We start from the raw sequence: 25,220 nt of genomic DNA, 5'->3' as shown, positions 1-25,220 counted from the left end.
TAAAATATTTCGTGAAAATCTCTTAAACTCTAGAAGGAGTAGGAACTCTACGAATGTACCACTCCATGGTACACCCTTTTTGTATAATTTAAGCCGCAATGATGCAATATGCTACGTTGATCTGCAATCTGAATTTTGCAATTTAACTACGTTAAATTTAGCCAAATCACAACCTGACCTCCGGGCTGAAGTCTACTGTATTTATTTTAAGGCAACACTTAGAATAGAAATAGACTGCGAACTACATTTTCAGTGCTTCGGCAAGCCCCATTCTGCTTTGTGCTCAATGCCACGCCTTAACCCACGACAGCGCCACGCCCGGAACATCCAGCGCCGCCTGGACGGCTCGTTTTACCGTCTCCGACTGAATCCCGGTATTTCCGCTCATGACGTCAGCGACGAAGACACCGACGAGCAGGAAGAGGAAGAATCATCAGTCGGGGGTGGACTCCGAGAAGAACGACGTAGGGGTGGTGGCCTCTTCGCAAGCAATCGAAGGGCCCATAGAGGCGTGGATGGGCAGCTATATGAGGTAGAGCGAATATACGCGAAAAGGTGGATCAACGTAAGAGTATATTATCTAATCCAATGGGTTGGGTACCGGGAGCTTACATGGGAACCGGGAAGCCACGTTCCGATGCGCCTGAAGCTACGGTTCGAACGCATATCGATCGACTTCATCTGGGTCTACCAATCGACAAGAGGGAGACGTCGGACTCGCCATCGACGACAGAGACGACGCAGCGCAAGGATCCAGTCTCGCAGAGAGTAGGTAGATACGTCTTGATAAATACGCATCACGAACTTAGCAAATACTGTGACAGTAGTTTGTTTTTCGGTCGGCCTGGGGTATTTTTCTACTGGATCATGGTAATTCCTCAATTTGAGTGACACGAGCGCGTCTTCATACGATATCTCGAGTGGATAAGATAACCCGAGGCTGCTGCGGTTGCCTACGTTGTATACTGCTCCGAAGCGACTATTTAAGTCCTGCAGCCCGAGTTGTTGACATCGAATGAGCTGGACAGGTATACGCGGCGCGACATTAAGATCTTGGGGTTATTTGTTGCAGCCTTTCCGTTCGTTTACCTACCCTTTGTTCGACTTTGCGCAAACTCCATTTACTCCGCTGCTGCTTCTAATCACGCCCAGGGATTCTCTTTTACCGGTGAAGGTCCGAACCCGATCAGTATAGGCAACCCGGAGCGTTGCTCCGGGAGGGTACACAGGTCGGCAAATAGTTTCATGGACGATGATAACGGATAACAATTGAGTAAAGCCCAAAGTTGTGTTGTTTTTAATCTTTTTAAGGATTTTAAAAGAGCACTACCAGCCGCACTCTCTAGGTGATTCTAACGTGGGGCATAACACCCTGGTCAGCGTCCAATGGCTGCGTTGACGCCAGCAACGAGCTATTTCATTCCGTTTGCAGGTAAGGTATACTGTGTTCATTTAGTACTATGTTGTGTGCTAACGATCAGACGAGAGAGCTAGCGGAACGTAGAAGAGATGCATGGTGCGCTGATCTTGACCTTTTAACTTGAGGGTAAATTGCGGAATGAGAAACACGTTAATGTGCCAAGTCCTTGGAAGTGGGCGCTTCAACGCAGGTAAAGAAAGCCTAATTCAAACGAACGATGCTCGTGTCACTGTCGAGTTGAGCTGGTTGGTTTGGCGAAAGGCACGAGGTTGGGCATCTTCGGCTAAGTGATTGAGTATTGAGCAAATTGACATGTAAAAAATGCAGCCTGCAGCTAGAAAAGTCATATAGGTCATCTTCAGCTAAGCTTGGTCGATTATGGCGCAAATTGATACGCCTTCAGCGAGGCCATGACGCTCTCATAGTGTACTGGAGCGTCCGTAAGTGTTTGAACGCAAGTTTTGGTAAAGAATGAACGATTAGTATCAACCTTTGGTAAATAATGTGCATAAATCTAATCATTTATCGACGGGTACCCGATTCCGGCAGATATTAGCTTAAACATTACAATTAAGAAAGAGAGACCCGGTTTGGTACCCGATTCTGGAAAGTTACAAGTTTTTTGCCGGGGCCAAGCACAGGTCTTCGACCTGTGAATTGTCGTCATTATGGTGGGTATTACTGGCGTGATTATCGCGATCCCGTTCAGACTTTATAAAGAAAGCAGATCCTGCCGACCCGGATACCGACCCGGCGGAATTGATAATCTCAGAAAGGCTTACGATACAGATGGAGACTCGGTGCAGCTTGATGAGCATACATACGTGCAAATGTTTTCTCGCCACCCATTTTATCATCGATCGCCATACATCAAACTCCAGCACGGGGCCAAGGACAGATACTAAGGTCTTCTGCCAGTTTCGTGCCGTCCTTCGAACTTGCGGACTTGCTGTGGCATAACTTTTCATTGAATTGTCCATTCTGAAATCTGATTGCACCCGCTAAATCTGCGCGATTGGGCTGAATTTATGTACTTCACGCTGGTCCGTGTAAATTTTGCAGAACTTCTTGTTATTGTTATGAAAAGCTTGTTGATTTGGAGTGAGCTGCCAGTTTCCTGCCTCTTTTGATAGCATTTTTGTATGCTATGCAAATCCTAGGAGGCTCATCACTGGAAATTGCATGTGACGCTGGAAAAATCTACCAATAGACTACGAGAGTTTAACAAGGAGAAGATGCTAATTGGCTAAAACAAGTAGGCACGGAACTGGTTGTAGGCACGCAACTGGCACCTTACCTTACTTGTATCCTGTGCATAACTTGATCGTTAAGTGCGCACTCGTCGGTATGGTCGCAAGTGTCCCGGTCCTACCCTGCAGTGTAGGTAACCGGATTTTTAGGTCAATCCTACATTTTGGTCACGGGTCAAATCCTTACTTTGGTCACGTGACCTAAGCGAATGAGGTCACATGTATATTCGCAATGGATAGTATATAAATTCTGCTCCTGACAGATAGCGACTTCCGCACCATTATCCCGCGCTATCGTAGTCAAAAGAGTGATCTGGATGATAGTCTACTGTCTCATGATCCATCTCGGCATCGTCGGCCTCTGAACCCAAAGCACTATAGCAGGTTTCAGGGTCATCAGTGGTGATGGTAGGCTGCTCTCATAAGTCTTTGCTCTTCTCTGACCCCGCGGTGCCGCATATTCGTGAGAAATACCTTTTCGTGAACTACATTAAGCGATGGGGACCGAGTCATGTTGAAGTGTCGAGCTCGAGTGCTGAGCTGTGATGCGATAGGTTAGCTACTTCTAGGCGCGTATAAATTTTCTATGCTACAAAGTACGAAATAGAATCCGGAGACGATGGCGAAATTTCATTACTGGCTTCGCTTCCTGACTGTGTCGACGAAGTTGTTCATAGGAGGGTGTGTAGCCCTACAGTCTACTTGTACTACCATGCCGCACTACGAGCTGGCTGCCTCGCTATTACACCGAAACACAGACACAGATTACTTTGATATCAACCTCAGAGCTTTGGTTTGCTCGGAAGCGCTAGCTTCCCTGGTATAATAGTGTTCCGAAACCTACTTACAGCTCTGCCTACTTCGCTACAAATACAGTCGCCATGCCTCCGAGACGGCTGAGTCGCGAAGGCGGAGGATCTCCCCCGCTTACCGTCGCGGTGGACAATAGTGCTCGCGTCCCTCCAAGCCAAAGCTGGGACCGCCGTACATTCACTCTCACTGGCACACCGTAGCAAGTGTGCATATGCTGTCATCTGTCAAGGTAGGCAGATTGAATTGTAAGCGCTGGAGGATCGGGCATTTGCTAGGTCGTTATTAAGGCTAAATGACTGTAATGCACCTCACCTTGAGAAACGAGACGGCGAGTCGAGTGTGCGGCCAAATCTGTGCAGCATGCCCATGGCCTTCGGCAACGCTGTGATCCCAGGAACAGCAGGCGGCGCACTACTCGACTTCGACCTCGAGCGAGGTTACGCACGTCGAGCAAGACTGAAGGCTAGGTCTAGATAACGCTACGTAACGCTGAGTCCATGAGCTCAAGCGCTGAATGTGAGCGGAGTTCCGTGAGCACGAGTTGGTGACTTTGTACGGTGCTCGTAGTGCAACATAGTAAGTAGCACCACCTCCTCTATCTAGGTTATTGCGATCTGACGAGCATCACACACGCGTGGTAGCAGCTCACCGTTTAGCATAGTAACCACTGTCCGTGCACCGTGCATGGTAGGCGGTCTCTTGCAGTGTAAACTGGTAGAAAGCCCACATTTTAGCATGGCAAGGACTTGCAGCGCAACATGGTACTTTACTAGTAGCAAGCACGCTGTGCAAGATGATAGGCAGCCCGCAGTGCAGCACTTAGCCAACTTATACTGTACCACAGCAGCAACTCACGTCGTGTCCTGTAGGAAACCGCGCTGACAGAGTAAGAAAGCAGCTGAGGGAGGTGTCGTGTGTGCTGAGAAAACTTGTATGATGTCTGAATTCTTCAGGCTGAAGAGAAGTGGGCCCTCGTCCGCTTCGAAGCTGCATATGCATTTTGCTCTCATTCTCATGCGCATCTTACCGTCTACATCTGTGGGTGTGACCTGCTAAGTTTGGCCACGTGGCCTAGCGTCCGGATGTGTGACCTGTTTGACCATCATTAGTGTAGGGCGTTTTGCTGTTAGTAAAATTTTCTAGACACTAACTCACTGTTAGCTGTACGTTTGCTGACTGTTAGTTGACGAGTTAGTAGCAAGAGAATAATCATGATATATATTAACCTTAAGGCTGATTGCAGTTAAGTAGCCGAGCGCGGCCGCTACGCGGCGGTGAATTTTTTGCTAGTTGGCGCTTCGCTCGCAATGTTCGCTGCGCTATGAGATCAGGCTGCCTACGCTTCGCTACGGCAGTACTGGACCTGTTCCGATCGGCTCGTCGGCTCGCTGCACTACTCTCAATGTCAGGTTAGTATTACAGAGGCCGGGGCGGGTCCTGCGGCCCCGCAATATCGTATGAGGGGGCGGAGCCGCCTTCGCTGCGCTCGGCAGCTAATCGGAATTAGTAGGATTCGTACTTAGTGAATAAGCGTGGCTATCGTAAAACACCCGATGACACACATCCTTCACTACCACAGCAGGATGGCAAGGACGTCTGCCTCAAGTTCTTGTCTAAGAGGGGCTGCCCGTCAAAAGATCCCAGTGTGTGCATCTTCCAGAGCAGAGTTCATTTCTACCCAGCGGCGATTTCCGACCAGCTTCGCAACTTCATTTCATTCGCCGCAGGTTCGGCGGTGTGAACAGCAAGTACAGAAACAACTGATGGGTTCCAGGGCACACTGGTCCTCGTGACCTTGGACAGATTATTTTGGACCATCAGACGGTAGCTTCATCAATACAAACGTCTTCACAATACGCTTCGAAACGACCAGTTGTCGCCGACGCGCGAAGCACGGGAACGCAAGACGATCACGCAAGACACTGGCGACGTGCAGGTCGCACCTGCTCGGTGCGCGAGACTCAGTTCGAGTCACTGCATAACAAGCCACCTCGACAGCACGCGATAGCTCGCACCAGATTGGTCGACGAGGCTCAATTCGAGTCTCCGCCCAACATGCTGTCGGATCCGCAACAAGCAGGTCACACCAGTTCGGTGGACGCGACTCAGTTCGAGTCATTGCAAATGCACAACTCAAGAAAGGCCAGCACAAATACAGTAGTCGACAAACCTGCCACCAATCGGCCGTCGTCGCGTGCTTCCAGCCGAAAGCAAGCATCGCCCCAGAGGAAAGCCGCGGATCAAGCCTGCACCGAGATCAAACAAGTGCGGCCAACCCCCAGCTCGACACACGTCCGGGAATGCTTGATCAAACAGCTAATTACGCGGTCGTCCAGTCACGCCACTGCTATGAACGTCATGTGCACCCGGCTTGGTATTGCGCCCCCCAAGAAGTTTCCTCTACGGGACAGCAACCAACAGTGGCAACTCAATCTGGAAAAGCAACGTGTCGTTTCCGCTTTGGCACTGGAGCATCACATGAGTCTACAAGATATTGTGGAAGTAGTCCGCGCTCAATCCAGTAGTGATCCTCGTCCGAACAAAGCGATGTACCCATCCCGGTTCGCCAGCTTGCTCGACGGGTACAAGCACAAGAATCGCTTGGTACAGATCGCGCGCGAAGGGATTCAGCCATCGTGGAAGGCGGCAAACCCCATGCAAACGAATCCGATGAAAAACCACGGGTCTGCCTCTCGCCATCTGAACGGAGTACTCAAAGCAATTTGAAAAGGGCAAGATGCGGGGCAGTACCTGGTAGTGGACATCAAAGTGCTTCAGCTGTGGAAGAACATTTAGATAAGTCCACTTGGTGCAGTCACGAAGAAAGACTGCGATCCCGAAGAAGATATCCGGCTCATTCATGATCTTTCGTTTCGGCGGGGTACACGAACCGAGCGGTCACCAGACATCGAGTACAAGCATATCGCAGCTATTGCTCGGAGAATAATCTCGTGCCGATCAGTCTACAAAGGTGTGCCAGTCAAAATCATGAAAGGCGACGTCGAAGGTGCCTTTCGTCACCTCATGCTGGCAAGCCAGCACGTTCGATGGATGGCAGCTACCATACCAGAACGGGGAGTCCTCATCATCGACATGTCCGCTCCCTTCGGTTGGACAAGCTCTCCTGCATTTTACGGCGCGTTCGGTGGTGCCATTACGTGGTTAGTAAGCCGAGAGTGCCCAGCATCCATGGACCCGAGTACCAACGATCATGAGCCATTCTTCGCGTATGAATGGGTGAACGATCACGTCCTCGTTGAGCCGGAGCTCAACAACATACTACAGATAGCCAATGAGGCACTGCGGCTTTCCATGCTCGCGATTCTGGGTCCTGCAGCAATCAACGAAGAAAAGTTCTCGACGTGGGAAACTCAGCTTCAGGTGCTGGGGCTTGGGTTTGACACCAACGCCTGCACGATCTCCATGCCACGGGACAAAATAGCGAAGGCCCTCGGGAAAGTCCAGTCGCTGCAAGTACAAACGCAGACTACCCGGATCCAGTTACAGCAACTATTGGGCAGCCTACGGCACGTGTGTTCGTGTCTTCGCGCCGCTAAACCGTTCTACCAACGCATCCACACTGCATGCGTCCGGGCCCCCCGGTACGGGAAAGTTCCAGTCGACGAGGCGATCCGAGACGACTTACGATGGTTTGCAATGATACTCAGCAAAGGCCAGCTCCGCGCATTACCTCTTGCGATGTATACTTCAACCCAGCCAGTTGATGTCCACATCTACATGGACGCGAGCAACAGCGGACTCGCTGTACTCAACCCAGCAACGAGGCAGTACATCCAGGTTCAATTTGATGCGGAAGAACAGAGATTGATACAAAGAGCAAGTGGCTGCAGTGGCTTCAACATCAACGTTCGAGAGCAACTTTGCGTCGCACTAGCTGCATGGTCCTTCGGGCCTGCATGGGCAACTCAGCACACTGTTTTAATCAAGGCATGGTCCGACAACACTTCTGCAGTATCCTGGACAAACCGACTAGCAAGTAACAACCCGCTTGCGCAAGATTTGAACCGCGCAATCGGACTCGCTGAGGCTGTTTTCGGCTTTCGCATTCTGTGCGGGCATCTCCCTGGATCCTCCAACACGATGACAGATGCCGGCTCGCGTGCCTGGACACCACCTTACGACAAGCTGTGGACTAACCTATCGTCTGCATGGCAACAGATACCAGTGCCACCAAATCTACGCAAGGTCTACATGACCTTCTCGTCCACCTTCAGTCTCACGCGTTGGCCCCTGGCTCAAGACCAAAGTACGCGGCGACCTGGAAAAAATGGTCGACTTGGTGCTTGGAACACGACCTCCACCCGTGGTTACAAGCAGACATCCAACAGCACTCCCATCAACTCGCCTTGTTCGCCGTTCACTATTGGTGCTCAGCTACGAGAACGGCAGGAAAGCCACTATCCACAATCACTGTGCTGTCCGCGGTTAGCCACATCTCTTGGTATTGTATGCGCGAGCGAGGGTACTCCGTCGGTCTCCACGCCGGACACAAGTTCGCCGTGCGCGGGATGCAGAGGCTGTCTCCACTTTCTCACCAAAAGGAACCCGTCACACTCGCAATCCTGCGAGAGCTCCGATCACGATGCAATTTCCGAGCATCCCACGATCGCGTGCTCTGGGGGGCTGCGGTCGTGGGCTTTTTCTTCCTGCTCAGAAGATCCGAATATCTCGCGGACGGCAGCCGAGTCAAGCCATACATTATCCGCACAAAGGACGTCAAGTTTATCACCAAGCAAGGCATCAAAACCGACTCCATCGACATGACTGCTGCTGTGTCAGTACATTTTCGGGGTAGCAAAACGGATCAAGCGGGCTCAGGGACAACAAGAACGCTTCACCGATCCGGCTCGCCGTGGCTGTGCCGCATGGGAGCTAGTTCAGATTGCCAACAGCTTCGGCAGCAACGAAGCTCTCTGCTCAACTCCACCAAGCAAAGTGCTCGCCGCGACCACGCTCAGCAACGCGATCAAGCGGGCTGCACAAGCCATTGGGGCCGACCCGACGCGTTTCGGTACGCACTCAATGAGAAGCGGCGGAGTCACAGCAATGTTCACCGCCGGTGTCGACCGTCTCGCCATCAAGCTCTTCGGCAGATGGACCTCGGATGCGTTCGAGCGATACACAAGAATGAACGACACGGTCGCCAACTCACTGGCCCGAGACATGATGCAAGTGGCACAGTCACGTGTTAGCCCGGCTGCGCCGGAGGGGCTCCATCCACCTCAACACTCGAGCTGGATTCGCTAACACTTCAACATGACACGACTGCGCCCCCATCGCTGAATGTTATTGACGGAAAACTGGATAATGATCGCCGTCTCGAATTGCACATATTTCAGTGGCAGGAAGATCCTGTGCTTGCCAATTCATTTTGGCGCGACGTCTACAATTATCATCATTTGCCACGGGACGAACTGGAGCACTACCTGACTACTTTCGAAATCAACCCTCGACTTCGAGAATTCCCTATCACGCATCGCGAGGCGCTCGACGATCTGTACAATCGGCTACACTTCGTGTATTCCCACCCTGCTGTGACGCTATAGTACGTGTTCTGGGGTGACCTCTTCACGAGCAATGACGACGTAGCCGCCTTACAAAGACTTGAATCGGACCTTGATCCTCGGTTCTCTACATCGATCTGCTACAACGTGTTACCGCGCGCTGAGATGGAGACGTGGGTAACAGAGCGCAAGCTGCAAAAGCTAATCACCCACGAGCTCCTGGATCTACTCTACACTGAGTTAGCGAGACGTGGGGCGGTTGCAAAGTGATCAATGCTGGACTGGCTTCAAGCGCGGGTAGTGCAGGATGGTGTTTCCAGGTAGTGATGAAGTAGGCTCGAATTCATGATCACAAATACATTTTTCCCAGTAAGACCAACTTTACACCTACAGTATATGGTTCAACTGCTAGCACTTACGACAGCATTGCCCCCAATCAGAAAATACGGGGTGTCGAAATCCTCGTAAATGGGCGCCGTCTCCTCCTGGTCGTTCGGGACGCAGTTTACCATGCTGAAGTTGCCGGTGCTATCAGCTGAAGTAACATAAATTGTTGATGCGGCGCATTTTTCGGGCGAGCACCCACCCGAGCTCACTCGCTGTCCTCCTTGATGCTACTGAATAGAGGGAACCCACCGCATTTCGAGTCGTCTGCTATGCAGTACCGCGTGTAGGAGAAAACTCGGGAGTGGATAAGAGACAAATGTGTGGAAAATATCAGTGCCAAGAGGGTGGTGAGATGCACGTCTTGCACCAGGCAGAGCTCCGTGGCATCGACGAGCTCGTTTGAACACCGAATGAAAAGTGGTTGCATGACGGTCGAGCGAGACTGTCACTTGCTTTGCCTAATTCCGAGCGAAAACCGACGTTGTTGCAGGCTTTGGGAGGTTTGAAACTAGAGCGGAAAGAAATTGTCCTGTGGAGAGATATCTACAGCTCATCGTTAGAATTGTTCTCTAACGGCAACAAGACAGGAAGTGTGAGCCCACGACTGACTGAGCGACTTGAACGAGTTAATATACAACTGCTTTCAACGGCCAAAAAAAATCCGAGTTCAATGGCGTTGCTGCTCGTACGAAAGAGGTGCGTCACGGTGTCTTACATCAAAGTATTATCTGAAGCACTGCACTTAGTAACCATGCTATTTTGGCCCTTCTACTGTAATAGCGCCTCGAACTACTTTTTCATTAGTACACCTTTCGTGTTGAGTGGGCTTGCATAACTATTAGGTTAAGCCACTGTTTTGCCTCTCTAAAAGGCACAATTATACACAACTATTGCATTATTGCGAAAAGCGATTAGAATGTCTTAATGGATTGTTATTCCGCCGATTTAGTGGCTTAATAAGACCGCCGATCCCCGATTTGATAAATCCGACATCTTAATTAGATTGGGTACCTCGATTTATACTCAAGATTATTACCTAGGACGACTTACAGAGTCAGAGCATATGAGTCGGATTTACATTTGCTAATCGGCCGATTAAGCCAGAGCCGGCCGATTTGCTTGCTATTCAGACGGAATGCCCGATGTGCAACCGGCATTCGCTCCTTGTAGGCTAAATCAGCCGCCAGACAACAATCGCTGCAGTCGCTCTTGGCTAGGTAGTCAAGGCTACAACACTAACATCAAAACTAAGCAGGAAAAGCCGCACGCTATACATGTAATACATGTAACTGAGATATCCAGGCGACGCGGTGTTGCCGCTGCACTTGGCGAGTCTCGGGCCAAGGTACAGGCATGTTGATCGAAATTGCTAGGCTGCACATAATTACGAGACCGATGAACGATTTATTCTCCGATTATAATTGAAAGTAATCGATTTTCACATTATATTATATGATAGTATATGGTCAGGGATTGACAGTAATGCGATTTGCTTCCTACATTACTATAGAAGAAATGACAGGGCCAATTCAATTATACTATTCTGATTTATCCAATCTAGCAATCCCGAATACTAGAATAATATTACTATAGTAATTTAGATTACTACTGTCGACCACAAGATGTCTTCCATGTCGACCACCAAGGTATCCTCCATGTCGGCCACCAGGCGTCCTCGTTGATGCTTTTGTTCTGGAGCTGCATGCGACACATCGTTTTATTGTTGTCCTCCAACAGCACGCTCTTCAGAAGAGTGATAGCTTCATCAAGATGGCGAATAGAGGACTCCAACTTCTTCGATGTCTATCTTGTGGACAATCGCCATGATGCGGCACCATGTGCGCCCTCACGTTGGATGTGTGCTGCCAGCGGTGCAAGGCACCTTCCCACGCGTTGGGGCTTGCGTGTGGGTGGCAAGCGAGCTTTTGAGCACACAGCAGGCAAACGTGACTGAAAGCCGCTGCTTCACCACTATCCAAGACCACGTAGGGCACATCAAGTTGATGAGAAAGTTCCCACACGTCATGACGGCCGCGGTCCTGACGGTGGTGACGAATCTCGAGGAGGACTCCAAATGCGTCCGGAGTGGCTGAGGACACCGATCTTGGTGCTGCCATCGGCGGCAGCGTGGACGAGGGGACAGCTGGTGGCGAGGCTGGCTGGGTTTCCGGTGTCAATGATGGCGGCAAGTTTGTCGGAGGCGGCGAATCCAGCGTCTAAACACACTATTATTAGCCGAAAACACAACTACTATCTACTATAATAGAATATAATTAGCCGAGGAAAATTCTACTATTACTATAGTAGACTAATATTATTTTACCGATAATATTTAAATAATTCTACTACTGTTAATATCTACTATCAATCTCTGATAGTATAATAGAAACTATATTATGCTATATTTACTACTACTACTACTACTATAATACTACTCCGTCAAGTGGGCATGGGACTCCGATGTTCTCCTGCTGCGACTCGGCCTGCGAGCGTGGCACCCGCGCAGTGTGCCCTCACCCCGGCTCAGTCACCGCAGCGAGCTCGAAACCCGCGGGAGGTGTTGCGCGTTGCATGGGACCCCCGTAACGGACGTTGGCGGCAATGAATGGACCCCTCGACCGAAGCGAAAGCGAAACCCACGCGGCGGCTTGGGGCCATTTCGACTTTCGACGGCAAGACGCAGTGAGCAGCGACGACGATGGCGCCGCCCGGCCAGCGCCGAGGCTCATCCAGCTTCTTCGACCGCGTGCTGCAGGCCGTGCAGGAGCTCAAGCACGACGACGAGAGTGTCGGGGCTGCGACTGAAGCAGTTGCTGCCGCGGATATCGCTGCTGCTGGGGCTGAAGACGCTCTGGCGACGGACCAAGTTGCTGCAGTTGCAGAGGAGGAGGAGGAGGAGGAAGAAGAAGCAAGCGCCGAAGCTGCTGACAGCGGAGAAGGTGTACCCCCACCAAGTGCTGAGGCTGAGAGTGATAAGCTTGGAGAGGTCGACGACGCCGCTAACGGTGAAGATGACGCTGAAGTGACGGAAGATGCTGCTGCTGTCGTTGTCGCCGGGGAAAAAGAAGAGGAGGAGGAGGAGGAGAGGGTTGAGGCGGCGGTGAAGGCGGAGAGCGAAACTGAGGCGAAGCAGGAGGACGAGGAGGAGAAGGAACAGGATGTCAATGGCTCGGACCATGGCGACCCAGCTTCGCCACCACCTCGTGTCATCGTGATGCCGCCTCCTGAGCCCGTAGCGAGCAAGCCTGCTGCGACGTCTCCGCGGTCGCCGGATTTCTTTGGACGGCTCATGTCGGCGATGCGCAACGAGACGACGCCTGAAGCTTCGAAGACCAAGCGGCCGAGCTTTACCAGAGGCCTCTTTTCAAGCAGCGCGAAGTCGCCCCAAGCTGTGAAGGACGACGGGAAGGAGCGGTCAGACGCGTCAGTGACTGAGGCTGTCACTGCTGCTGCTGCCACCCACGTCGAAACTGAAGCACCAACCACGAGTGAGCCCATGGATGAGAAGACTGGCGAGCCCACCAGTCCAGAGACGGAGAAGGAGACGGATAGCATGGGACCGGCACCCAGCGAGACTGCCAGTAGCGAAGTTGATGCACCAACAGCCGAGACTGCGGAGAGTGAAAAGGAGTCTTCCGCCGAAGAGGATCTTGGACAAGGTGGCTCTGGGGCTCACTCTGAAAGCAAATCTAGCACTGCGGAGGTGGCTGAGGTGGCTGCCACACGGGAAACCTCCAGTAACTCTGAGACCAACAGTGGAGCTGATGCTGCAAGTGTCACTGTACCACCGCAAGAAGAGGAAGATGTCAAACCGGTCTCTAGCCCGCCACCTGAACAACCAAAGGCTGCAGCGAGCCCCCCACCCAGTTCGTCCCGGCTATTTGGGCGTTTATTGTCTGCTATGCGCACAGACCAGCCTGACTCCGGTTCTGGTTCAGGCACTGAGAGTCGTGAAGCAGGCAACAGAGCGTCCATCACCGGCAGCACAGCTGGAATCGTGGGCGGAAACAGCTCAAACGCCCCCGAGCCTGCATCGACCAGTCTATTTGACCGGTTGATCTCAACGGTACGCCACGAAGCTCCAGCGCCAGCTGCGAATGCCGTTGAGGATCCTTACATCCCACACGCTGAGATCACTGTGGACGACAGCGGCAGCAACGATAGCGGTAATGAGGTCGATGACGACGGGGCTGCCGATTCGGATGTTAGGATCCACGAGAGCCCGCACGAAGCAACTACGCACCATGCATCGGAGTCGCAGAAGGAGGAGCTGGAGGACGGTCTGCACGGGGAACTGGCCAAGGAAGCAGCCGCAATTGAAGAGATGGTAGAGCTTACGCTCGACGTGGGTGGTGATGATCAAGACGAAGGTGAAGCGCCCGATAACGAGCCCTCGGTCGCCAATGACAATGACAACGGAAACGAGAGCGAGACGGTTGTAGAGCACCACTCCGAGCCGCCCGTCACGAATGAAATCGACCACGTCGACGAGCATTACCCCGAGGAGATTCAGAACGCGATCAAGAGAGCAGGAGCTGCGCTGCTCGCTGTGCTCCCAAGTCAAGGGGCTGCTGGTATTTCACTTGAATGCTACACCGCGATTGAGCGCATGATGGACGACGGCGAAGTGTTCAGTATGGAGTTTGTGAAGGAGCTCGAGAGTGCTGGAGTGCTCATGACCTGTGCAAACGAGAACGCGGAGCAAAGTCTGAGAGCATCCGAGGAAGACCTTGCCGAGCTACGAGTTGCTGTCGCGGCGTGCTGCACTGGAAGACTGGCGTGGACTGCTGTACCTGAGTTGCTGGCTTTGTGGTCGATCATCCACACGGCTGTCAGTGATGGAATAAGTGACGAGGCTGGAGAGAAGACCGCTGTCCTGGAGCCGTACGACATCGTCCAGGCTGCAGAGCGGAAGGGGACGCTGCTAACCATGGCAGGTGTCGACCGAGAAGGAGTTGAGAAGGTTGACGTGGACAACAGCCTGTTCGACGAGCAGATTGCACATGTAGCACTAACGCAAGCTATGGCAGGACTACAAGGCTCCTTGTTGATCAGTCGCCAGCGGCTGGCAGCCACGCTGCAAGCCATGCGCGAGGGTCGTGCAGCTCTTGTGGGCGGATGCTTGGCGCTTGTGAACATTCCTCTACTGCGATTCGAGATCGGTCGTGATTTCTTCCAGACGGCTGGGCTCTTCTTGTCGGGTATGTTCAAGCCAACGCTGGAGTACTTCCAGCATCAACACTTGCCTGAGTACATCATGCAACTGGTTCGAGGTCTGCGCGCAGCGTACACCATCATCGCTATCGACGTATCGGCATTCGTGCAGTGGATCTCAAAGTTCAGCAACGCGGGCGTCTTCATTTCTATCGGCGTTGTCATCGTGATTCATTTTTTTTTCCTCCTGTGGCTGTACCGGGTCATCCGCTACATGCCGCGCGGGGCTGATAACGTCCGCCACGGACACGAGTCCATCACTTGGGCATCGCTGGCAGCCACGAACAAGCGCATGGTCATGGTTTCATCTCTCATGATCACTGCCAGCTTGACGGCCTATCTCCCGCTGACGCAGTTCTGCTTCTCGGTGCTGGATATCAATGCCCACAAGGGCGACGAGACAGAAAATATTGAAGGTACCGTAGCGTCGCACTTCACCAACAAGCCGTACTGGGGGCTCATCGTCACCGAGGCAATCTTGTTGCTTTTCACCTTCTCGATCCCGTTGCCGTTCGTGCTGGTGTCTTCGATTCGTGCTAATCGGCCTCGAGGCTCGTTAGAAAACGCCAAGGTGACGTATGACTTGGACGGAGAAGAGGTGCCGTTTGATGACAAGGTGTACGCACGCCTCGTGGCCAGTGACCCGAGCCAGCTGCGTTGCCCCTACCGCTCGCTGTATAATGGCTTTGAGCAGCGTTGGAGCACGTACAAGGTCATGCAGCTAGTTGCGAAAGCCGTACTCGCTGCAGTGGTCGTTGGATCTTCGCGCAACATATCGACTGGAGGCATTATCGTCTGCGGCGTCTACTTCCTGGTTGTGCTCCTTACCAGCTGCAGCCGCCCGTTTATCGACCCTGTGAACGACCTGATGGAGTCGAGTGCCAAGTTCACTGCGCTAGTAACGGCAGTTGGAGGTACACTCGGAGCTTGGGCGCAGAGGAACGACATCCACTCTAACTACATCCAAGGCTTCCTGGGCTTTGTTCTTATCGTGCATTTCCTCAACTTGTGGATCATGCTGACGGTGACGCTGCTCGGAGTGGCTAACACTAGAACCTTGATCAAGAACTGGCTGGGATGGCTCTCGTTCAGCGATACGACCCGCATGATCGACGACGCGCGCGCTGTGCATATTATTCCATTCTGGGACCTGAACAAAGAGGCTAAGCACCGAGTGTGGCAGGCGTTCTGGCGAGCAGTTCTGTATGATCTGACTCCTGTTCATCCCGACCATGAAGGCTCTGAAACCCACGTGAAGGAATCACCGGCAGCTGCTAGACTCATCGCTCAAGATCAAGCTGTGATCTCCGCCGGCATCCGTCGAGTAAGCTCGCACTGGCGCGGTAAGCAGCAGCGATATACCACCCGCCTACGCCAGGTAGTGAGGACAGCGCTGGAGGGGGTTGATGTGTACTGGAACGAAGAGATTGGCGTGCGCGACGGCCACCTCGACTCCATGTCCTGCTTCGGAAAGATGTACGTGGTGCCGTACCCCTTCCACTGCGTCATCGTGTACGACAACACCAACGACGAGGCCATAATTTGGGACGAGATCGACGAGAGCGCCCCCAGGGACAGCAAACTCCACAGCAACCTGGCCAAGCTCCTGTTCCTCAACTTTTCTCCAGCTATAGTGGCCAAACGCGAAGTCCGACAGAAGATTCGAGCGCTCGCCGACCTGAAGACCCCCGTGCGGTTCCCCTTCTCTCGCGTTGAGAAGGCGGTGGTCACGGACTACTACGAGTGGACCCCCATCGAGGGCTTCAAGCCCATGAAGGTCAGGTACAAGGCCGTGGTCGAGTTCACGTGCCACTACACGTACGGCGTGTTCAAGGTGAAGACGTCTGGCGACACAGTTATCAAAGGCGCGGCGAAGCGCCCCATGGCGGATGGATTCATCTTGACGATGACCTACAAGGACGGCCGAGGGTACGCCAAGGCTCCGAGAACCGGTAAGCGCTACGAAATCACCGGACGCAAGGCTGTTCGAGACTCGGACCACTTCGGACTGAACCCCGACATGGAGGAGAACGAGCACCTGAAGCAGATCTTCGAGCAGACTCGACCGAGCTGGGAGGCCGGTATCAACAAGATGAGGGCGGAGCACCGAGAGTACCGTCGCAGCCTCATCAAGATCCACGCGGAGGCCAACGACATCCTCAGCGACGACTTCTGGTACTTCGTGTACAACAACCAGTACCTTTCTCGCAAGGATCTGGAGCAGTACCTGATGACTCGCGAGACGAACCAGCAGCTCCGTAAGCTCCCAAGGACGCATGAGAAGGCTCTGGACGCGCTGTATCTGCGCCAGCGGTTCATCATGACGAGTCCGGCCCACAAGCTCTGGTACATCTTCTGGGACGACGTGTTCGCCCGCAACAGCGAGATGTCCCGACTGATTCCGAAGGGGGAACCGAAGCCAGGACGTGCGTGCAGAGCCGACTTTGACCCCAACAGCGCCACGTCCATCTGCTACAGCAAGAAGAACCGCGCAGACCTGGAGGCGTGGCTGGGTGAGCGCGGACTACTGAGCAAGGCGGGCATGTTCCACCCCGGTCTGCTGCAGCTGCTGTACGACGAGCTCAAGAAGCTCGAGGAAGCCTCGGACCCCAAGCACAACATGAAGGTCATGCCCCGAGGCAAGTCGTTCAAGCGCGGCTCCATGATCGCCTCCATGATTAACCCCAAAAGTTGATTCCAAACATCCCTCGAAAACTCCGCTAGCTGGAGGAAATATATATTCTGCTTAGTGCATACTACGTACTGTACATACATAGTTCTGCAAACGAGTGCACAGCCACGCGTATCATTTAAATCTGTCTTCGAAACTACCCTAACATTTTGAGAAGTGCAGACCAAATTAGCAGCACTATACGACTACTGGGTACAACGGACCAAACCTTCACTTCAACAAGCACTTGGTTCATCAGCAGGGCGAGACGCCATGGCTTCCGTGGTGCCACTGCCGGTGGGTGACGGCGAACTGCCAGCCCAAGTGTTGTCGATTACCTCCGACATCCCAAACACTGTTGCTGTCGACCCAAAAGAACTTCAAAACGCCGTCCAACGAGCTGGTCGTGCACTTCTCGATGTGCTGAGCTCAACTAACGTTTCGTCGGAATGCAGGGCTGCGTTGGAGCACATGGCGAGTTCAGGTGAAGCGCTCGCGCTGCGGTTCGTGGAGGAAATCAAGAGCACCGGAGTTCTGGCAGACGGCGCAAAGGCGCAGATTGGTCCGCTAGCGGTGAAGCAGTTGGCGGAGCTGCGAGAAGCGATGGCTGCGTGTGCGACTGTAACCTTAGCTTCCGCGCCTGCGGTGGAGTTGCTGTCGCTTTGGTCGGTGGTTCACGAGTCCGTCAGCAATGTCATCACGGAAGAAGCGGCGGTACTAGCGGCTCAGGTGACGAAAGCTGCCCCGGAAGTCTTGGAAGCAGTGGAAGACGTCACGGATAATGCCATCGCAATTGGCAAGCTACTCACGACCGCTCTCGCTTCGTCAACAATTCTAGCGTCTTCCGTCAGCCAAGAGCTTCGAGATGCTGTCCACCACCTTGCAGAAGCAGGAACACCGGTAGCAGAACATCTCAACGAGGAACTCCGTCGACAAATAGGCACCATCCGAGATGTTTTACCAGCAAAAGAGTGGGCAGAACTACGGTCTCGTTGCTCGCAGTCGCTTACTACAGAATGGAGGGCAGTAGGTGAAGCAGCAGAAAAACTATCGGGTCAAGCCGTGGACGGAGTAAAGTTGATGGCTAGCGAGGTGTTCGACTCGCCTTTCGCTAAGGCAATCGCGGCTCAGGGCTTTGCTGGTCTTGATGGCGCTTTAGGTCTGAGTCGAGAAGCTGTTGACGCCGCGTTAGACGCAGTTCGAGACGGTGGCGCGGCTGCGTTTGGTGCAGTCGCAGCCTGTTTGGCTCGATCGGGGCTTCCCCCGCTGTTGCGCGTCGAGATCGCGCGAGACTTTTTCCAGACCGTGGGGCTCTTCTTCACGGGGCTGTACGTGTCGGTGCTCGACTTCTTCGAGAAACACCACGTCGTTAGCGCTTTAAACAAGTTTCTCAGTGGACTACGAGGCGCGTACGAAGTGATGGCCATCAACGTGTTGGCATTAGTGGAAGAAGCCTCGCAGAACCAGGCACTCATCGCTGACATCGCATTGGCAGTGCTGGTTGGAGTCATTGGCGTTGTGTACGTGAGCTATCTGTGGTTCGCCTTCTCCGGTCGCCATCTACACCGTCGAGCGGACGAAGTGCGTCAAGGCCACGAAGCCACGACGTGGGCCGCTCTCGCGACCAAGCAGAAGATGCGAGTCAAGATCTTCACGTTCGTTATCACTGCGTGTCTTACCATTTACCTGCCGCTCACTCGACTTTGCCTGGATGTTGTCGTTGCAGCAGCTACGAATCGATCCACCTCGGAAGACAGCAGCAAAGCTACGAGTGCCTCGGATTTAGTGCTCTTACGCTTCCGTCACGACAGCGCATGGCCAGCGATTGTCGCTGCAGCGATCATTCTCCTGCTGACCTTCACCATTCCGCTGCCGTGGCTTCTGGTGCGTGCTATCGCTGAAAATCGACCCACTGGATCGCTTGAAAATCCGCTTCTTACCCACGACTTAGACGGTGAAGTCGTGCCTTTCGACGATAAAGTCTACGCGCGTCTGGTAACCCGCGACCCGAGTCAGCTTCGATGTCCATATCGATCCCTGTACGCCGGATTCGAGCAGCGCTGGAGCTACTACAAAGTACTGCAGCTGCTGGTGAAGCTGGCGTTGGCGCTCGTTATCGTACTGGCCGCCAGTGCAGACGCTCGCATCCGCGGCATTCTATCGTGTGTCATCTACGCTGCAGTCGTGGCCATCTCGAGTTATGGCACGCCCTTCAGTGATCCACTCAACAACGTCATGGAGATCAGCGGTAAGATTGCCGCTTTGACTACATGCGTCGGTGGAGCGTTAGCAGCATTCGTCGATATGCAGCAAACCAAGTCACGAACGCTTGAACTGGTTGCTGTGGTTGTCAGTATTGTGCACATCGTCAACCTGTTCGTGATGCTAGCGGTGTTACTGCTCGGCATGCGAGGTGCTCGACTCTTCTTGAAGAACTTGCTGGGCTGGATCACGTTCAGTGACACGTCTCGAGGACTGCAAGACGCGCCGGCGAAGAACGTGCTGCCCCTTTGGGACGTCGACAAAGAGGCGAAGCATCGCGTATGGCAGGCGTTCTGGAGGTCGCTACTGCTTGAGATGGCGCAGAATAGTAGTAACTCGAAAGCGGATGCCGACGAACTCACCGTTGCTCATAGATTGGAAGCTCTGGAGCAGGCGGTGGTGGCGTCGGGAGTGCACCGCGTACGCTTACATTGGCGCGGAGAGGAGAACGCGTACACTTCTAAGGTCCGACAGGCGACGCGAGCAGCATTGGAGGGGGTGGATGTCTTCTGGGACGACGCCAGTGGGGCTCGTGACGGGCATCTTGACTCCAAGTCGTGCTTCGGGAAGATGTACGTGCTGCCGTACCCCTTCCACTGCGTCATGGTGTACGACGACTCGAAGGATGAAGCGATCGTGCGTGACGACGCTGAGCCTCACCAGCAGTCCAAGCTAGCCAAGCTCTTGCTTCTCAACTTTACGCCGAAGATCATAGCCAAACGCACTCTACGACAGAAGCTGCGAGTATTGAGCAGCCAAGCGACCAGCATCCACTTCCCATTTGCACGGCAAGAACAAGCGACGGTCGAAGACGGCACAGTAACCAGGACCGATTCGGAGGGTAATGCGCGCACGGAGACGCGCTATTCGACCGTGACGTTCACGTGCCACTACACCTGCGGCGTCATCCACGTTGCTACCAAGGGGGACGCCAACAGGAGGATCATGGCGGAAGGGTTTGAGGTGAATATGACGTACCGAGACGGCTACGGAGACGCCGTTGCGCCTCACACGGGCAAAGTTCACCACCTCCAGAACCGCGTGGCAGATATGGGACCCGAGCACATTGGACTAACGCCAGCGATGGAGGAGAGCGAACAACTGCTGACCATTTTCGATCAAACGCGCGGGGTTTGGGAGCCAGGCCTAGTGCAGCTTAATGCTGAACATCAAGAGTATCGTCGAGCGCTTGAGCGCAAACATTTGGAGGCAAACGCGACGCTGAGCGATGCGTTTTGGTACTTTGTGTACAACAACCCGCACCTCGCTCGGCACGAGTTGGAAGACCATTTAAAGCGTCGAGAGGGGAACCCTCAGCTCAAGTCGCTGGTTGATACGCACCAAAGCGCGTTGGACGCGCTTTATCTCCGGATGAGGTTCATTCAGTCTCATCCGGCTGTCACCTTCTGGTTCGTCTTCTGGGACGACGTGTACGCTCGCAATGGAGAGATGAAGTGTCTTCGCAAGCTCAAAGACGACTTTGACCCTCGAGAGAGAACTGCGATCTGCTACCACGTCAAACGACGACCTGAACTCGAGGCCTGGCTGCGGGAACGAAAACTACTCAAGACGAGGAGGCTATTCCACCCTCGTTTACTCGATCTTTTATACATCGAGATGGACAAGACCCCATAACAGCAATAAAATTTAACCGTTTTATTTTACTTAGAGCAGTCCCTCTTTTTCTCGTAGAGCAAGTCGAGCAGTGCCGGGTTGAATTTTCTCCATTTGTGTAGCAATTTGCGCTGACGCAGCCACTCCTCCAGCTCTTGTCGCTCCATTGGCTCGCGGTAGCAGATACTCGTTGGGTCAAGCGCGTCAAAGTCCATTGGGTCGAGCTTCATATCCGAGTTGCAGGCGTAGACGTCGTCCCAAAAGACGAACCAGCACGTGGTGCGTGGATCTCGGAACGCCCACTTCTGTCGAGCGTACAGCGAATCCAACGCTAGTGTGTGCGTCTCCGGGAGTTTCTGAAGCAGCGGGTTCGACTCCTTCAGACGCAGGTAGCGCTTCAGCCTTTTGTACGACAAGTGTGGGTTGTTGTACACGTGCAGCCAGAAGTCGTCGCTCAGGGTCGCGTTCTGCTGGTGTGGGCTTGAGCAAGCCCCCGTCGATAGACTTGAACCGTTCTCCCAGATGTGTCGAGTCTGCGCGAAAATACGCGTTAAAGTCTCGCTTTCCTCCATTGAGGGCTTCAATCCAATGTGATCCGCCTTCATGATAGCTCTGCGCGTCATTTTGGCGATGTGATCCCTTACTTGCTGTGGCAGATCGTCCTCGAAATCGTCGTCGGATTTCGGTGCAATCTCACCGTCGCGGTATTTAATAGTAACCCTTTGAAACCATCAGCCATGACGCGCTTTGCACTATCGTATTTGAATTGGGATCCTTGCTGTTGCTGCTCGCCGTCAAGTTTCATCAGAATTTTCGCCTTGATATTTTGTACACTTTCGCTTTGAGCCGCTTTCCGTAGCAGAATCCTCAGCCATACCACGATTTTCGACTTGGCGAGTACCGAGCCCCACATCTTGGCCTTCTTCACCATGAAAAGTTTAGACAGAAGTGACGAAATCCCTCTCGGATCGCTGCTAGATCGCACACGAATGACGCCTTTCGTGTACTTGCACTTAAACTTGTAGTACCCCGGGAAGGTAAAGGTAGGAACGATCCCCCACTTAAGCCCTCGAAACTTCCGACCCACGAATAATTTCTCTTGGCGCGTAAAGGGAAGCGTAAAGGGCGTTTTGCTATGACTCAGCACTCGCAGCTTCTGCCTCAGCTCGCGTTTTGCCATAACCTCAGGCGTGAAGTTGATGGACAACAACTTGGCGAGGTTCGTGTGGCTTGTCAGGGGTGTAGCTTCATCACACTCGTCCCGGACAATCGCTTCATCGTTTGCGTCGTCGTAGACCACAACGCAGTGGAACGGGTACGGCACCACGTACATCTTCCCGAAGCACGAGACCGAGTCCAATTGACCATCGCGAGCGCCCTGCGGGTTGTTCCAGAACACGTCGACCCCTTCAAGGGCGTCACACGCCAGTTGTCGTAGCTGCGCCGTGTACATGTGCTCTCGACCGGTCCAATGAGATTTGATGCAGTCGATTCCAGACGCAACCACCGCTTCCTCGAGGGCAGCGAGTCGCCGGACGTTCCGCACTTTTTCATCGTCCACTTGCTTGACGTCGTGGTCGGGCTCCTCGGTTGAACTTTCAAGCTTCTCAGTGAGCAGCATCGCGCGCCAAAAGGCCTGCCATACGCGATGTTTGGCCTTTTTTTTCAGGTTCCAGAAGGGGATCACGTCTTTCTGAGGGTCGTTCTTAACCACTGCCATGGCGTGCCATGCAATGGCACTTTGTCTTGGCTGGATGGCACGATGGCACAAAAGTGGTTAGAAACGAAATGTGCCATTTTGTGCCATATCCTAATATTTCGGTTAAAAAACAACAAAACACAATTTTGCTCAAAAGGGAAACCTTGCCGAGATGGCGAAGCAGAACGGCAAGCGCGCGCGGGACACCTCGTGGGGCGCGACAACGAGTGCGCGCAAGCGCGCCAACACCGGACTAGCGAATATCATGATAGGATCCACCAATAAGCCAACGCAGGCGCATTTGAAGCTTGAATCCAGTCCGGTTACGCGATTGCTTCTCATCGACAGGGAGGTAGGGCTTTAGCTTTGCAGCGAGCGCCATGAAGGATGCATACGTGTGACGGGGTCACACAGCACAATGCACAGAGGAAGTAGAGGTTAACTTGGTCGTAATACAAACTACAAGTTAACTATGCAAAAGCCCACACAAACTCAAATGGTTGGCTTGCGGAGCTACTGGTACTATGTACCATGCACTCGAGAGAGTGACACCCGTCACTCTTCATGTAATGGGCACACTTGATTGTACCCCGTTACATCCTCCCCCACTTATCTGAGAATCACATCTGATTCTCCAATCAGCTTCAAGAGAATCCGAACACCCAAAGGTCAGATTCTCGGGCGCTGCCGCCGCAAGGCTGGCGCGCCTCATCGTCACGCCCACAGTGACTTGTGCCCGCAGCGGGCACCCCGCGCGGAACCCCCCTGCCCTCGGCGATGTTGGCCGCGAAGCCGACGCGTTTAGTGGCCGTATTCACAGCGCTAGCAGGCGCAGAGTGCCTCGGCACGGGATGCATGTGCCTCCAAACTTGCGGTGTCCCTCGTAGACAACCAGTAGTTGGCGTCGCATGGCCCTCGGGCCCCGCTGGCACGTTCGTGCTGCAGTGCCTCCCGCGAGGGACAGCACCTTTCCGGTCAGCGCGTAGCGTAACCATGGAGAGAGCTGTGCTGCTCATCTCCGGCCACGACAGCGGCCCGACAGGGCCCTGCTCGCACGGCGCGGAGTGTCTGTCGGCCGAATACGTCGGCTCGACCCATGGGCTATGGTCAAGCGCTGACCACAGCCATGAAGCATGATGCTTCAACGTCGTGTTTGCTTGAGCGACCATGGCTGCTTCCAGCAACCCGCTCATCATACAGAGCAACGCGGCGGACTTGTCTAAAGCCCTGCAGCGCGTCACGGCCATCACGTCGCCGACGCTTAGGTGTCTTCCTTCGACACCAGGGTACCGCAAGGGTACTTCATCGTGGTGTGGGGTGTATTGCCCTCCGTCACCGGCGATCGCATCCTGCGTCGCGGCGACCAACACCAGGTCGGTGTGCGTGCAAGACCGCATGGCACACAGTCCATACAGGACCTCAAGGTGTACGAGGGCACCACCTCATACACCAAAGGCACGTCGTGTATGGCACGTACCACGACTGCCATAAGTGCCTCGTGCACCTCAAGTGCCACGTGCACAAGTAGTGTCGCGTGCACTAGGGGTACCTCGCGTACATCAAGTGCCACGCGCACAGTGAGCGTCACGCACCGCGACTATCTCACAGGTAGTATGTGCCACGTGCACGCGTATGGCTTCGCGCCTTACAGATGCGGCATGTGCCGCGCCAACTGTGAATGTCTGCAAAGGCAACACGTTCGGGTTCTCCCCTCGTGGGCAACACCCATGCTCGGGACTGATGGCTACCTGGCCGGCAGACGTGCCGCACCCAGCGTAGCAACAGCCTGGAGCTTTGGCTTGGTGCTGATGGCTACCTGGCCGGTAGACGTACCGCGTCCAGTGTAGCAACAGCATCACGCTGCGGTATGGTGTTGCGCATGTACACATGCCATCGTCCGCGGACCAAGCCACAGACTGGCTGCCATGTCCTTGCCTGACCGAGGCAGCCTTCCAGCAGCGAGTGCGCGTGCCATCTTCGGCCCAGCAGCAAAAGTAGCCACTGCCAAGGTTGCTGGCCATTGGTCATCATGACCATGGGACTTGAGCAGCGATGCATCAGGTCCAGCACCTTCGTGCAATACTTCGTGAGTGGCTGCACTACACTGGCTTCTACGACGAAGCAAGTCTCATGCCAGAGACCTCGGTGAGGAAGGGCACTTCCGATCCCCTCCCCCACTTACGATTTGAGCCCCGGCGGGTCAGGCGGCAGCCGGCCGTCTAACCTCGCGCCGCCCTGCAGCACCGAGTCACTGTGCCAGCAGACTACGGTGGCACGGGCAGCTACCCTTCCTTGGCTCTGGGTCAACATCGTCGACCAGGGCTTGGCATCTACCAGCCTGGATGCAGTTTGAGCCTGCGTGACT

The 25,220-nt window shown here is 53.7% G+C and overlaps 6 protein-coding genes across 6 annotated transcripts; 4 read left to right on the top strand and 2 right to left on the bottom strand.

Annotated features, from left to right (window-relative positions):
* Positions 1-5,032: 5,032 nt before the first annotated feature.
* On the top strand, positions 5,033-5,224 carry PHYSODRAFT_501987 (hypothetical protein; the record flags this gene model as incomplete). The annotated part of the gene is made up of 1 exon (XM_009529018.1): positions 5,033-5,224. A coding segment is annotated over one exon (192 nt), but the record flags the coding sequence as incomplete, so codon positions are not given.
* A 1,241-nt stretch (positions 5,225-6,465) lies between these two features.
* Positions 6,466-7,674, top strand: PHYSODRAFT_409988 (hypothetical protein; the record flags this gene model as incomplete). The annotated part of the gene is made up of 2 exons (XM_009529017.1): positions 6,466-6,682; positions 6,821-7,674. Coding segments are annotated over 2 exons (1,071 nt in total), but the record flags the coding sequence as incomplete, so codon positions are not given.
* Positions 7,675-12,093: 4,419 nt separating this feature from the next.
* PHYSODRAFT_501645 (hypothetical protein) lies at positions 12,094-17,304 on the top strand (the record flags this gene model as incomplete). Its single annotated transcript, XM_009529016.1, has 2 exons — positions 12,094-12,181; positions 12,317-17,304. The coding sequence occupies 2 exons, from the start codon at positions 12,094-12,096 to the stop codon at positions 17,302-17,304; spliced, it is 5,076 nt and encodes a 1,691-aa protein (XP_009527311.1).
* Positions 17,305-17,751: 447 nt separating this feature from the next.
* Positions 17,752-21,177, top strand: PHYSODRAFT_501444 (hypothetical protein; the record flags this gene model as incomplete). The annotated part of the gene is made up of 3 exons (XM_009529015.1): positions 17,752-18,030; positions 18,139-18,306; positions 18,358-21,177. 3 exons carry the CDS (start codon positions 17,752-17,754, stop codon positions 21,175-21,177), a joined length of 3,267 nt encoding a protein of 1,088 aa, XP_009527310.1.
* A 26-nt stretch (positions 21,178-21,203) lies between these two features.
* PHYSODRAFT_261471 (hypothetical protein) lies at positions 21,204-22,876 on the bottom strand (the record flags this gene model as incomplete). Its single annotated transcript, XM_009529014.1, has 2 exons — positions 21,204-21,803; positions 22,034-22,876. 2 exons carry the CDS (start codon positions 22,874-22,876, stop codon positions 21,204-21,206), a joined length of 1,443 nt encoding a protein of 480 aa, XP_009527309.1.
* A 623-nt stretch (positions 22,877-23,499) lies between these two features.
* On the bottom strand, positions 23,500-25,165 carry PHYSODRAFT_332079 (hypothetical protein; the record flags this gene model as incomplete). Its single annotated transcript, XM_009529013.1, has 4 exons — positions 23,500-24,273; positions 24,333-24,452; positions 24,689-24,959; positions 25,038-25,165. 4 exons carry the CDS (start codon positions 25,163-25,165, stop codon positions 23,500-23,502), a joined length of 1,293 nt encoding a protein of 430 aa, XP_009527308.1.
* Between the last annotated feature and the right edge of the window lie 55 nt (positions 25,166-25,220).

This window comes from Phytophthora sojae, assembly GCF_000149755.1.
Source record: "Phytophthora sojae unplaced genomic scaffold PHYSOscaffold_4, whole genome shotgun sequence".
In the NCBI taxonomy this organism is placed as follows: Eukaryota; Oomycota; class Peronosporomycetes; order Peronosporales; family Peronosporaceae; genus Phytophthora; species Phytophthora sojae.
Note: the sequence above shows the minus strand (reverse complement) of the source record. Positions and strands in the feature narration are given on the sequence as shown.